General features: G+C 43.1%; 1 protein-coding gene across 1 annotated transcript in view; it reads left to right on the forward strand.

The window, feature by feature from the left end:
• Nucleotides 1-10,115: 10,115 nt before the first annotated feature.
• SLC39A12 (solute carrier family 39 member 12) overlaps nucleotides 10,116-13,103 on the forward strand; it is a 164,004-nt gene continuing 161,016 nt past the window's right edge. Inside the window, exon 1 of the mRNA XM_063921542.1 lies at nucleotides 10,116-10,497. Coding sequence (XP_063777612.1) covers nucleotides 10,231-10,497 — 267 coding nt within the window. The 5' untranslated portion in view covers nucleotides 10,116-10,230. The remainder of the gene's footprint in view (nucleotides 10,498-13,103) is intronic.

Here is a 13,103-nt window from a genome sequence, read left to right on the forward strand (position 1 = left end):
CAGATACATACATTCAAATGGGAACATCAGTGCCATTTCCCTGCATTGGTTATACTGTAAATGAAAGGGTTAAAGCTCGTCTCTGCTTCACATGTCATAGAATTGTTTGTGTTACAGAACTGTTTGTTCCAGCACATTTTTTGCTACTGTCTTTGTCTGTTATCTTTTTATACCGTGTGAATAACTTTTCTATTTGAGTACAAATTTGCCCATATATGTATATCCTTCCGCTGCGGCAGTTTCTAGCCAATCATGTTATGTTAACCCCCTTTTGTGTTCTGTCCAATTAGTTATTGACTTGGGACATACACGCCCTAAATCCTTTCTTTTATATACTTTTGTTAAACAAACAATAAACAGTGTGAATCTTTACTGCTTGTGTTTTGCATGTTACTCGTAGCATAAGGTTTACACTCACGGACGTCTAAGAGACTATCACATCGAGGGTTAAAGAATAGAGGAAGAATCCTTACAAGTGGGGGCTCGTCCGGGATTCAGTTGATCGTCCCCGGACGGTAAGATAGAGAATTTATTGTCTGTCTTTGCCATACGGGATTGCGGTCATACACTGAAGCTGAATCCGTGTCAGTGTTCTGGGAACACGTGACCAAACATCTTTAATGTCTGGGTCTTAAAGATACGTCTGAGAAGTGACCAGGGGTCCAAGCGCAATTCTCCAAAGACGTTAGTATCTGGGATACTTAAAATAGACCTGGGAGTCTATACATAACGTAGATTTTACCTCGATTTGATTGTCTACTTATTATGTTATGGCCATAACAGATATTAGAGTATAAGTTTCATGTATTCAGCTTGACGGGTGGTAAGTGCACGTCTGTTGAATACCCTTATAACTTTCTTGCTTCCTATCACAATACGCTGTATTTCCAAGTCCCTGTACGAGTGGTGAGTAAACGTACAGATTATTACTATCAATTGTTTTGTTAAAATACTATGCAGATGATATTGTGATATTGTCAATAACTAATTAACTGGTTAGCTGATGCATGCATAGAAAGTTGTTGGAAATTGTGTTTTTACTATGGGCTCTGGTCAGAGTAAGAAAACTGTATACCCCCCTCCCCTACCCGGGGAGACATGTAAAGAATACGTGGCCCGTAATTCTACCTCTGATTATTATTTGATTGATCCCTGGGTGGATAATTTAGCAGGGTGGACAGAGAAAGCAGGACAGGACCCATTTCCACGGGAAGGCAGTAATTACCCTTTCTATATGGATATGGTTAAAGGTCTTTGTTTAGGGGATAGGGAAGCCTGGCCGTGGTATGATCATGATCCACAATGGGATATGACATATATGAGGGCCGGGGGTGAGCAGTGGCTGACCATAGCGCCCTATTGGTATGATAAATCCATCAATAAGAAACAAAGGAGGATTAAAAATATCAGTTCCCAACAGCACAGAAGGGAGGAAGTGAGAACCTGTAAATCTTTGAAAACCCTCTCGCTCCCCCTTACATTCCAGTATATCCTGCTCTTAAAGACACAGATCTCTTAGCAGCAGTAACCCTTTCACAGCAGATGGGATCGCCTCCAACTCCACTGCTAGAAAATGCGTCCACTAGCTCTATCCCTAACGCACCAGTAACCCAGAGTTTAGATAATAGTGTAATAACCTCCCAGCCCACATCCCTTAAACAATCAGCCACCCGCCGCACAGCCGATTCCACTATCGCTGCCGAGGGCTCCTTCTCCCCCCATGTCACTCGAGGAGGAACTGAATTCTCTGACGGCGGTGAAGCTTCTTCCACCACCGTTGCCCTCCACTTACCCTTTATGACAGTGGGAGACCAAATGTTAATTAAACCCATTGAAATAGAAGATTTAGACAGGATAGTAAAACACTGTCCCAAGCCCACCATTACCCCCGATGGCTGTATATCTTATTTGCGCAAAGCTTGCAAAGGACGCAGCTATACACAAGAAGACATGAGGCTGATTATAGATGGTGTAATCGACCACTATAATGGATGGGATTGGACAAAGGTCCCTACCATCCACACACCCGCTGCACAAAATAGTGCCGCTGCTTACCCCCTCAACACACTGACAGGTATCGAGAATATGTGGAAGGAAATTGATACACATATGAAGGAAGTCTTTAAAACCCGTGCTTCTTTGCCTGTCGCTGTAGCTTGTAAACAGAAGCCTTCAGAGTCTGTTACTGAGTTTTGGCAAAGGTTTAAGGACTGTTGGACAGATGACGCTGGCTTACCTTTGCTTAACTCGGAAAGCTTACTCATTTCCACCTTCATTAACAACCTTTTACCTTCTGTCATAGTTTCTGTTAAGCAAAGCGTCTCTTCCTGGACTTCTGATAGTACGAAAGATTTTGAAAAACATCTATATGAGAAAGAGGCTGCAGGGTGTTTTGATGTAAAGAAACCTGCACCCACTCATAACTATCAGAACTCCAGACGCTTTGACAGACAGAACCAACCCCGCAGTCAGGGAAGATTCCAAAGACCCCAACATAAATCACCTACAGGAGACATGGCCGGCAAACGGCACACCTCCTGTTACAACTGTGGCCAGGATGGTCACTGGGCAAGAGATTGCCCCCAGCCCCCTCAGACACCTCGACAGCCTGCTCTGAATCCTGCCCCCCAACAACACCCCCGCCCACGCCATGACAACCCTCTCTCTGATCATGTACGTTTCAGAGTTGACTGGCAAGACCCCGCGCACTGACGGGGCCCGGAGGAGGGTATCCCAGCCTTTATTCAACTCACCCGTCATTGGAAAGATTCACCTCTGCTGCCACTTATTATAAATGGAAGTAAAATTCCCTTTTTAGTGGACAGCGGTGCAACAACCAGTGTTTTGTGTTCTGACCTATATGATGGTGATTTGGAAAAGACTGCTCCTTCAATGGGAATCAATGGGATACCCACCGATGCCTACCTAACCAAGGCCCTCTCTGTCTCCACAACAAAGGGGTTGCGCATGGGCAAACATAGGTTCACAGTCATACCTGAGTGCCCCATTAACCTACTAGGTAGGGACCTGCTTAGCAAACTTTCCATCTCTATCCTGCCCTCACCTACTGGTACTGGGTTGGATATTGAATCCCCTCATTTTCCAATTTGGGAAATGACTACCAACATGCCTGACCTCGCCCAAGTAAACCCCGCTCTTTGGTCAGAAGGTCCATATGACACTGGCCTAATCTCATGCACACCATATAAGGCCAATCTCAAACCCGACTCACACCCTGTTTATCAAAAACAGTATCCCCTCTCACCAGAAAAGATAGAAGGTCTCCGCCCCATGATACAGCAATTCTTACAACAGGGTATTCTCAGACATATTGTATCACCATACTGTACTCCTGTGAACCCTGTTGCCAAAGCTGATGGCAGTATAAGATTTGTACAGGATCTCAGAGCGATCAATCAGCTAATAGTCCCAATTGCACCAATTGTTCCAGACGTAAACTCACTCATTTCTGCAATCCCTGCAGATGCTGCGTTCTTCTCTGTAATTGATTTGAAGAATGCCTTTTTCAGCATACCTGTAGATTCACAGACACAATTACTTTTTGCCTTTTCTTTTGAGGGTAAACAACTTACCTGGTGCAGATTACCCATGGGCTATATTGACTCACCCGTTGTCTATAGCATTGTACTCCAGGCCACATTGAGGCCCTGGCAACCTCACCATGGTTCAGTCCTGCTACAGTATGCAGATGATCTGCTGCTCTGTAGTCAAACTGAGGAGGCCTGCCGAGAGGATGGTGTTTCATTACTAAACTGGCTTTGTGAATGTGGACACAAGGTGTCCAAAACAAAAATGCAATGGTGTAAAAAGCATGTTGATTACTTAGGTTTTGTGCTCACTCAGGGAGAGAGGAAAATCAGTCCACAATGCATACAGTCTGTATTGGGCCTGGTCACCCCAACTACCCAGAAGGAACTACTGTCCTTCCTGGGTATGGTAAATTACTGCAGACAGTGGATATCTGATTGCTCCTATTATGATAACATTTTGAGACAAGCCACACTGAAGGACAAACCTAAAACTGTACAATGGTCACAAGAAATGTTAACTGCATATGAAAGTTTAAAATGTATGTTGATGAAAAGTCCGGCACTTGGCCTCCCCAATTATGTACTACCTTTCCATCTATATGCAAGGGACAATTGTAAAACCATGGCGGGGGTGCTCACACAGTTTCATGGAGGGAAGTTGCGCCCCGTGGCATTTTTTTCCAAAGTCATGCCAGTGTCTGTGCAAGGTATGCCTGCCTGCCTCAGGGCTTTGGCAGCCTGTGCAATGGTTGCAGAAATGGCCACTACCCTCACTTTAGGCCACACCACAGTACTCCACACCACACATGATGTCCTGGCAATACTTAAAGGCTTACACACACAGCACATGTCTGCTCAACGCCTTAGTGGATATGAAGTACTCCTTTTGAGTAACCCTACCCTTACCATCAAGTACACTGCTAGTTCTTCTGGCCCAGCACCCATTCTCAATGCCCTTTTAGGCTTGAAAGGTCCCGAGGATGAACCACCCGACCTACATGACTGTGCTGCTTCCATTGAAGCTGAAACTTCTCCCAGACTTGACATGTCTCCCGTTCCCATACCAGGCGCAGACATAGTTTTTGTTGACGGCTCCTGTAGTAGGCCCAATGACAATACATACCAAGCTGGCTATGCCATTGTCACCCTCCCTGACACTGTGTTGGAAGCCCTACCAATACCTTATCAGTCCGCGCAAGCTGCAGAACTCATTGCACTCACTAGAGCATGTCAGCTCTACCAGAACAAGCCTGTTACCATCTACACTGACTCCAGATACGCCCACGGCGTTGTTCATGACCATGGGGTCATTTGGCAACGCCGTGGCTTTCTCGGGGCAGATGGTAAGGGTATCTCGCATGCGCAGCTCATCTCTGATCTGTTACATGCCATTACCCTCCCATCTGACATTGCCATTATCCACTGCAAGGCACATACTGGCGGCAAGGATAATATCTCCCTTGGCAACGCCCTTGCAGACACTACTGCTAAACAAGCGGCCCTACAGCCTACTGCCCATTCTCACATGGCAGTCATGGCCCCTCCCTCCCTTGACAACGTCCATCTGCTCACTCAACTTCAAGCTGCTGCGACTAATACTGATCTCTCCGACTGGACTTACCCAATTCTGCAGAAAAATCCTAAATCAGGATTAATCTGCAAAGAGGGGAAACCCTGTATACCCCAGTCCAGTGCCCCTTTGCTCATTGCCCATTACCATGGTGTTGGTCACCATAGTAAAGCCACAACACTCCTCCTACTAACCAAGGATTTTTATGTTACTGAGGCCAAAACACTTGTGGACCAATATGTTAGCAGATGCATCACCTGCCTCAGGAACAACCCTAACAACCCTAATAAAGCGAAACGCCAGCATCTTGAATACCCCACTACCCCTTTTACACACTTACAAATTGATTTTACCCATATCCCTGGCATAGGCAAACAAGAATATGCCCTGGTCATTGTAGATATGTTCTCTCGCTGGCCAGAAGTATTCCCAACTAAGTCAGAGGATGCTAAGACAGTAGCTAGAATCCTAACACAGGAAATCATCCCGAGATGGGGATGCCCATTGCAGATAAATAGCGACAAAGGCACAGCCTTTACAGCCAAAGTCACACAGGCCCTAGTGAAGGCCTTGCAAATAGAATGGAAGTTTCACATCCCGTACCACCCGCAGAGTTCAGGGGTCGTAGAAAGAATGAATAGGACCCTCAAAGACAAACTAAGGAAGGCCACAGGAGGTACCTTCCACAAATGGAAGCAAGTCCTCCCTATCATCCTAGCAGAAATTAGGATGACCCCACAGAAAACCCTAGGGTACTCCCCTTTTGAGATATTGATGGGTAGGCCTTTTCCCACCCCATGGGCAAAAAAAAAACCGTTGATAATACAGGAAGGAGATCTAGAACTTATAAGGGAAGAGTATGTCAGGGCCCTCATAACCAAACTTGATGAGATTGAACATGATGTTGTTTGTAAAAATCCTTTGAACCCACAGGAACCAACACATCCTTTCAAAGTTGGAGACAGAGTCGTGGTAAAAGTACTCCCAAAGAACAAGACTCCGGGAGACTTCACCTATGGTCCCGAGACAGAAGTCGTAGCAGTGACCAGAACAGCAGTCCTGACTGACGAGGGGCCCACTTGGATTCATGCATCCCGAGTAAAGAAAGTTCCCAGACCAGACCTTGAAGAAGAAGCAAGTGATTCCAGCGAGGTACTAACGGGGGCAGACAGCCCTGACCTCCAACAAGGAGAAGATGGAGGTCTAGAAGGAAACAATTAAATGAGAATCATATAGTATAACAATAATGATTCTAAGAGGGGAATGAAAGGGTTAAAGCTCGTCTCTGCTTCACATGTCATAGAATTGTTTGTGTTACAGAACTGTTTGTTCCAGCACATTTTTTGCTACTGTCTTTGTCTGTTATCTTTTTATACCGTGTGAATAACTTTTCTATTTGAGTACAAATTTGCCCATATATGTATATCCTTCCGCTGCGGCAGTTTCTAGCCAATCATGTTATGTTAACCCCCTTTTGTGTTCTGTCCAATTAGTTATTGACTTGGGACATACACGCCCTAAATCCTTTCTTTTATATACTTTTGTTAAACAAACAATAAACAGTGTGAATCTTTACTGCTTGTGTTTTGCATGTTACTCGTAGCATAAGGTTTACACTCACGGACGTCTAAGAGACTATCACATCGAGGGTTAAAGAATAGAGGAAGAATCCTTACAGTAAGACACAATGGTTCCTATGGCTACATTCATTTTAAATAAAGTTTCTCGTGGCCACTTACAGCATATGGAACCTCTTGTAAAGCACAATACACAAACAAATTCTGCAAAATATAAGAGTCTTTTCTTCACCAAGTAGATCTTACTAACTTTGGGGTTCATTTACATTTAGATGTACACGCCTGCGCTGATCGGTGTTACTTTCACATCTCCCTGAAATGCTTTTTCAAAAGTAGGCAAGTATGCGTTAAGGGGACAACACACTTGTGTCTTCCTGTTATAGTGGTAACAAACCCAGGCTTCTCTAACTGCTGCTGGGGCTGGTTGAGGCTTTTGTAGAAGGAAGAACTTTCCCATTCATTTCATTGGAGATTTTACAGGTAGCACTAATTCTTGTAACCCTACTGAAACGAATGGGAAATGCTCTGTACTGCTTGCATTTCATTTGCAGTCAATTTGCGAGAGCACATCAAGCACACGTCAAATGTTTATGAACCGCATATCAAATATCTGTTGGATGCATGTGTAAATGTATGGCAGTTATATTCATCTCAGTATGTGGTTTGCACTTACAGTTTGTGGGGGTGATTCAGAGTTGATCGAAGATGTGCTAAATTTAGCACATCTATGATCAGTTTTAAAGACGTGAGGGGAGCACATGGCTAGTCCGCCCCGCATGTCAGTCCCTGCCCCGTCGCACAAGTACAAAAGCATCGCACAGCGGCGATGCTTTTTTACTTGAAGAATAGCGCCTCACTAGCGCAGCTCCTGCACGCTGGCAGCGAGCTACTCGTCGCTGCCCATGTCGCAGCGGCTGCATGTGACATCACGCAGCCGCTGCGGCCCGCCCCCCAATGATCTGGGCATGCCTGCGTTGCCAGGACCACGATCCCCTAAACAGCGTCCAAACGCCGCCAGCCCGCCCCCTCCCGCCCAGGCAGAGGCGATCGCTAGCTAAAGACACCGGCACTTGCGCAGTACAGACCCGATCGCTGTGAAAACGCACATCGGGTGAAAACGCAGAGCAGCGATCGGGTCTGAATGACCCCCTGTGTCACCTCACCAGTAGTGGGTAAGGGACCTGTTACATTTGATGTACTGATTCTTTGAACTAGAATCTTGATACATGCTCCCAACGTTACAGTGCTGTTGAACATGTCAATATATAATAATAATAATAATAATAATAATAATAATACACATTATTTATATCAATCCCTGTCAGTGCTGGAATAAACTCAGTGTGAGTATATGGGAGCAAGCGGTTGTTACTCATAAACTGACAAGTCATTTATATTTGTACCCATTGTTATTTTAAAAGTAACTCTGTCCCCATGGCAACCATAGACCTGCATGAGTAAAATTAGCTAATCCCTGTCAGGTTCTAGTTCTCTCAAGCAAGATGAGATTTTTAACATTCGGTAATGAACATTGAGATATATGGAAAGACATTTATCACTTGTGATATGCAGATACATTTATCACTTGTGAAATGCCAAATGATTCTATAGGTATTTTTTTATATTCTAGATTTCAAAAGTTTTTTTTATCAGCACTGTAGCACCTGAGACTACACTGAAGTATCTGGATCTATTTGTATATACAGTATGTCTGCAGGGGTTGACAAGTTTACTATTTTCTAAACCAGTGGTTCTCAAACTGTGTACCATGGCACCCTGGGATGCCTCAGTACACTTGCAAGGGGGCCTTGGATTGGTGATCCAGGACCAGTTCACATTATTTATGGTTTATGTAATAGGCTAAACCAGCACTGGTGGCTGCTAATCAGAGCTGGCCCTAGGCATAGGCAAACTAGGCAAATGCCTAGGGGCACAAGCAGTTTCTGCTGATTAAAATGATATGCAACATACCTATATTCTGTGTGTGATTGCAGCTATATCTGCATACGAAATGCTATGTTACAATGTATTCCTGGAAATCACTGGAACGTTGCATTTCGTATGCAGATACAGCCACATTCACACACACAGAATATAGGCATGCCGCATATTATTTTAATCAGCAGAAGCTGTTTGTGCATCCTAGTCACATAGTAATGCAAATAAGATGCATTTTCATTAAAAAAAGGCACCCAACGTTAGCAGAGCTGCCAACTGACTCACGCCTGGCAGCTCCTGCTGCATGGCGTATTGAGGCAAGATGTATGAGGACACATCTGTATCCAAGCAGAGGCAGAGGTCAAATGTTAGCAGTCGTGTGAGTGCTGTGTGTGAGTGGGTTGGTTGTGCAGTAGTGTTCGGCATATGTGTAAGGGGCATTATATGTGTCATTATGTGTATAAGGGTATTAATAATGTGCAGCACATGTGTAAGGGACATTATGTGTATAAGGGCATTAATAAAGGTTGGCATAATATTTAAGGACATTAATAATGTGTGCCATATGTGTAAGGGGCATTACTGTGTGGTATTAGGTGTATAAATGCATTACTAATGTGTGGCATTATGTGTATAAGGTGCTCTACTGTGTGACATAACGTATAGAAAGGGCACTAATGTGTGGTCTAATATGAATAAAGAGCAATATGGTGTGGTATTATGTGAATAAGAAGCAATTCAGTGTGATGTTATGTGAATAAGTGCACTACTGTGATGAGTAACGTTTATAAGGTAAAGTGGTACTATTGTGTGATGTAACGTAAATTAGGGGCATTATGGCATGATAAAATGTGAATAAAGTTGCAGTACTGTGTGGCGTAATTTGAATTTAAAATATAGCGGGTAGGAGCACCAAAATGAGGACTACTATGGGTGAGGGGTGATGGTGCTGGGAAAGGAGTACAGTGTCAGAGGCGGAACTAGCGGCAGTGCTAGGGGGCACCAGCCAAAATCTTGCCTAGGGCATCATATTGGTTAGGGCCGGCTCTGCTGCTAATCATAACATATATGGACAAACAAGCAAATCTAGTCTTCCACCTCATAACTGAACCTAGAATGACATATAAACACAATTTACTTAATTTAATATTTCTTTCTTAATTTCTCAGTATGAAACCTTTGGCCTAGGGGTGCCGTGTAAAAAACTCTGATACTCTAGGGTGCCGTGATTCAAAAAAGTTTGAGAACCTCTGTTCTAAACAATTAAAATAACTGTATTGTATTTATTTCCCTTCTATTGACAATATGAAAGTTTCTATTTGGATTTAACTTGATAGAAAATGCCCCATTTCATGTGCCGCGATGACCGTGGGCCTGGCTGCTTCACGCTGCAGACTCTGCACAGACCCCCGTTGTGTAGAAGCAGCTTGTCACTGCAAATCAGCTTAGTGAACCAATTAATAAATTCCTTCAAAACACATTGCAGTCATTCTACTTAGCAGGGTGTTTGGTTTGTATTATCCTTCAAGGTCTCCGTGCAGCACCAGTGAGGCTGCGATTTGTATGTGCTGCGGATGTTTGGCTTTCTCCTGCAATGTGGAATAGTAGGAAGCATCCTTTTTGGATAATTACATTTTTCCTCTGCTTTGGTTTCATCCTCATGGAAGCGCCTGCTGAATCCCGCCATGAGGAGACCAACCAGACTTACAACCACAGAGGGCTCTTGCAAACTCTTCATACTTTCCTCCCTGGAAATGAGACCGAGCTCCGCAGGAACAGCTCAAAGGAGATTTTAACTCTGTTGCTGGAAATGGTTGAATGTCCTGGAAACTTAAATGGCAAGCAGCAAACATGTGCTCGGGTCAGTATACATACATTGAAATGAACTGGGTGTTTAATGTTTTTGAAAAAACATAGTTAAAAATTTGCATATTAAAAAAAAAATACATATTTGAATCCTATTTTAATTACTTTAGTATTTTACATTGGGAGGTTTTATTGGTAAAAATTAGCTTTTTCATACAAGAGAGCATATTATTTCAGTCCCTAACCCATTCAAGTATTCTTCTATATATTAAATATATATTACCATTAAATACATATTATAATTATATATTAAATTATATTACGTATTACATAAATAATTATTAAAATAATAATGCACATGTGCATCCAAACCAAGAAAGGTACCGTAAGGAAAGCTAAACTTGTTGTGTTATTCCTTCAAGTTAGATACTGGCGAATAGATAGATAGATAGATAGATAGATAGATAGATAGATAGATAGATAGATAGATAGACCTGTGTGTGTGTGTGTATGTATATATATATATATATATATATATATATATAGATATTTATATAGATATATATATATATAATATATAGATATATATATATATATATATATACAGTAGATATATACACACACTCACACACATATTTAAATAATCTTTATGCTTCATTGTAAATGTAAATAAATAAGTGTAAAGAGTAAAATAATGAGTACATGATGTTAGTGAGTGTGAGTGAGTTTAGTTAGGGATAAGTGCGTCCCCACACGATTAGTATTCCAGTGGGACTCTTTACACCACACCACAGTTAATTGTGTCAGCAGACGTGCTCTGAATATTTTATCTACCGTCATGCAACATTGAGCTACTACGGAACATTGGTTAAACCTAGGCTGGGAAATACTCAATTCTTTAAATGACATGGTAAATTAGTTTAAAATAAACTTTGTACAACTTTCATTCCAGTTGCACTGAAGTTTATTGCTACAGCTATATTAAATAATATTAACTAATTAAGCAATTGTAAACTCTATGGGGCCTATTTATCAAGCTTTTTCCCATTAAATGATATAGAAACTGAAGTTTCTGCATACAGTGCTTTTATACGTTGTGGCTATGTACTAATATCATAATACAGGAGATAGCACAGAAATCTTCTGCAGAATACTAATTAGCAGTACAGATTATTATCAATGGGGACTACAATCTAACCCCTACAGTATATACTAAACCCTGAAAAGCAGATTTGGCCATGTTAGTTTGCACCATCTTCAGATGGTGTAAACTCCTTTCAGCCTACAGAGGTATGGTAGCAGGAAAGAGATCTTTCGAACCCCCACCAGAAGTCTCCATCCGGCGCCGACCCCCCAAATCTGGAAACTGACATACGCAGTGTCAGATTCCCCTGGAGGAGTCTTTCACAAATTCCTCCAAAATGCCGGGGATAATGCTCGCAGGGACAGGGGTTATCGCTACTGCTGTCCCTGCGGGCTTCCGTAAGTACACAGTGGGAATATTTTCATTCCAAATTAAAATATCTGCTGAGGAACGGAATATTAATAATTGTGGCAATGCTGCAATCATTAATACATAGGCCCTAAATAACAAATATAAGTATTCTGTTCTATGTGACACTGTTATATGACTTTTTCATGCTTTTTTCTTTGTACTTGCCTGTAAATGGAATTTTGGTGGTCATTCCGAGTTGATCACTAGCTGCATTCGTTCGCTGTGCAGCGATGAGGCAAAAAAACGGCACTTCTGCGCATGCGTATGCGGCGCAATGCGCACGTGCAACGTACTATTACAACGAATGATGTCGTTTCACACAGGGTCTAGCAAAGCTTTTCAGTCGCACTGGATGCCGCAGAGTGATTGACATGAAGTGGGCATTTCTAGGTGGCAACTGACCGTTTTCAGGGAGTGTTCGTAAAAATGCAGGCATGCCAGGAAAAAACGCAGGCGTGGCTGGGCGAACGCAGGGCGTGTTTGTGACGTCAAAACAGGAAATGAACAGTCTGAAGTCATCGCAAGTGCTGATTAGGTATTGAGCTACTCTAAAACTGCACAAAAAACGTTGCCACCGCTCTGCGATACTTTCGTTCGCACTTCTGCTAAGCTAAAATACACTCTCAGTGGGAGGCGGCATAGCGTTTGCACGGCTGCTAAAAACTGCTAGCGAGCGAAGAACTCGGAATGACCACCTTTGTCCAAACACACAAGTTACCACTTGAATAAGCTGAAGGCTGCATAAGCCTGAGGCCATATAAGAGATCAACTTTTTGTGATTGGTTGTTTAATGTCTTAAGCAGTTGCTAGGCAGATCAGTTTTTTCCCTGTGGTTTTTTCCTATTGGATTAGAAGGTTGTACATCAGGCTTAAGAGGTGGGTCTTGGGATAGTATATAGGGCAGGGCCATTTTCCTAGACTTCCTCTTGCCATTCATTGCATGGCCCAGGACGGATAAGTACCTGTCACAGCACTTGATTTGATTCCTGTAATACTCTCCTTGCTGTTTCTGCACCCTCTCCCCCCTCCCTTGTTTCCCACTGCTGCATAATTTGTTTCCCACTGCTGCATAAATTTTATATTTATCCGCGGTTCACCCCCCCTCCCTATGATGCCGCGTCCACGCCGCTCTGCCCCTCCACCCCGCCGCCTTATGGAGGCTGGGG

The sequence above is a fragment of the Pseudophryne corroboree genome, chromosome 5, assembly GCF_028390025.1.
Source record: "Pseudophryne corroboree isolate aPseCor3 chromosome 5, aPseCor3.hap2, whole genome shotgun sequence".
Classification (NCBI taxonomy): Eukaryota; Metazoa; Chordata; class Amphibia; order Anura; family Myobatrachidae; genus Pseudophryne; species Pseudophryne corroboree.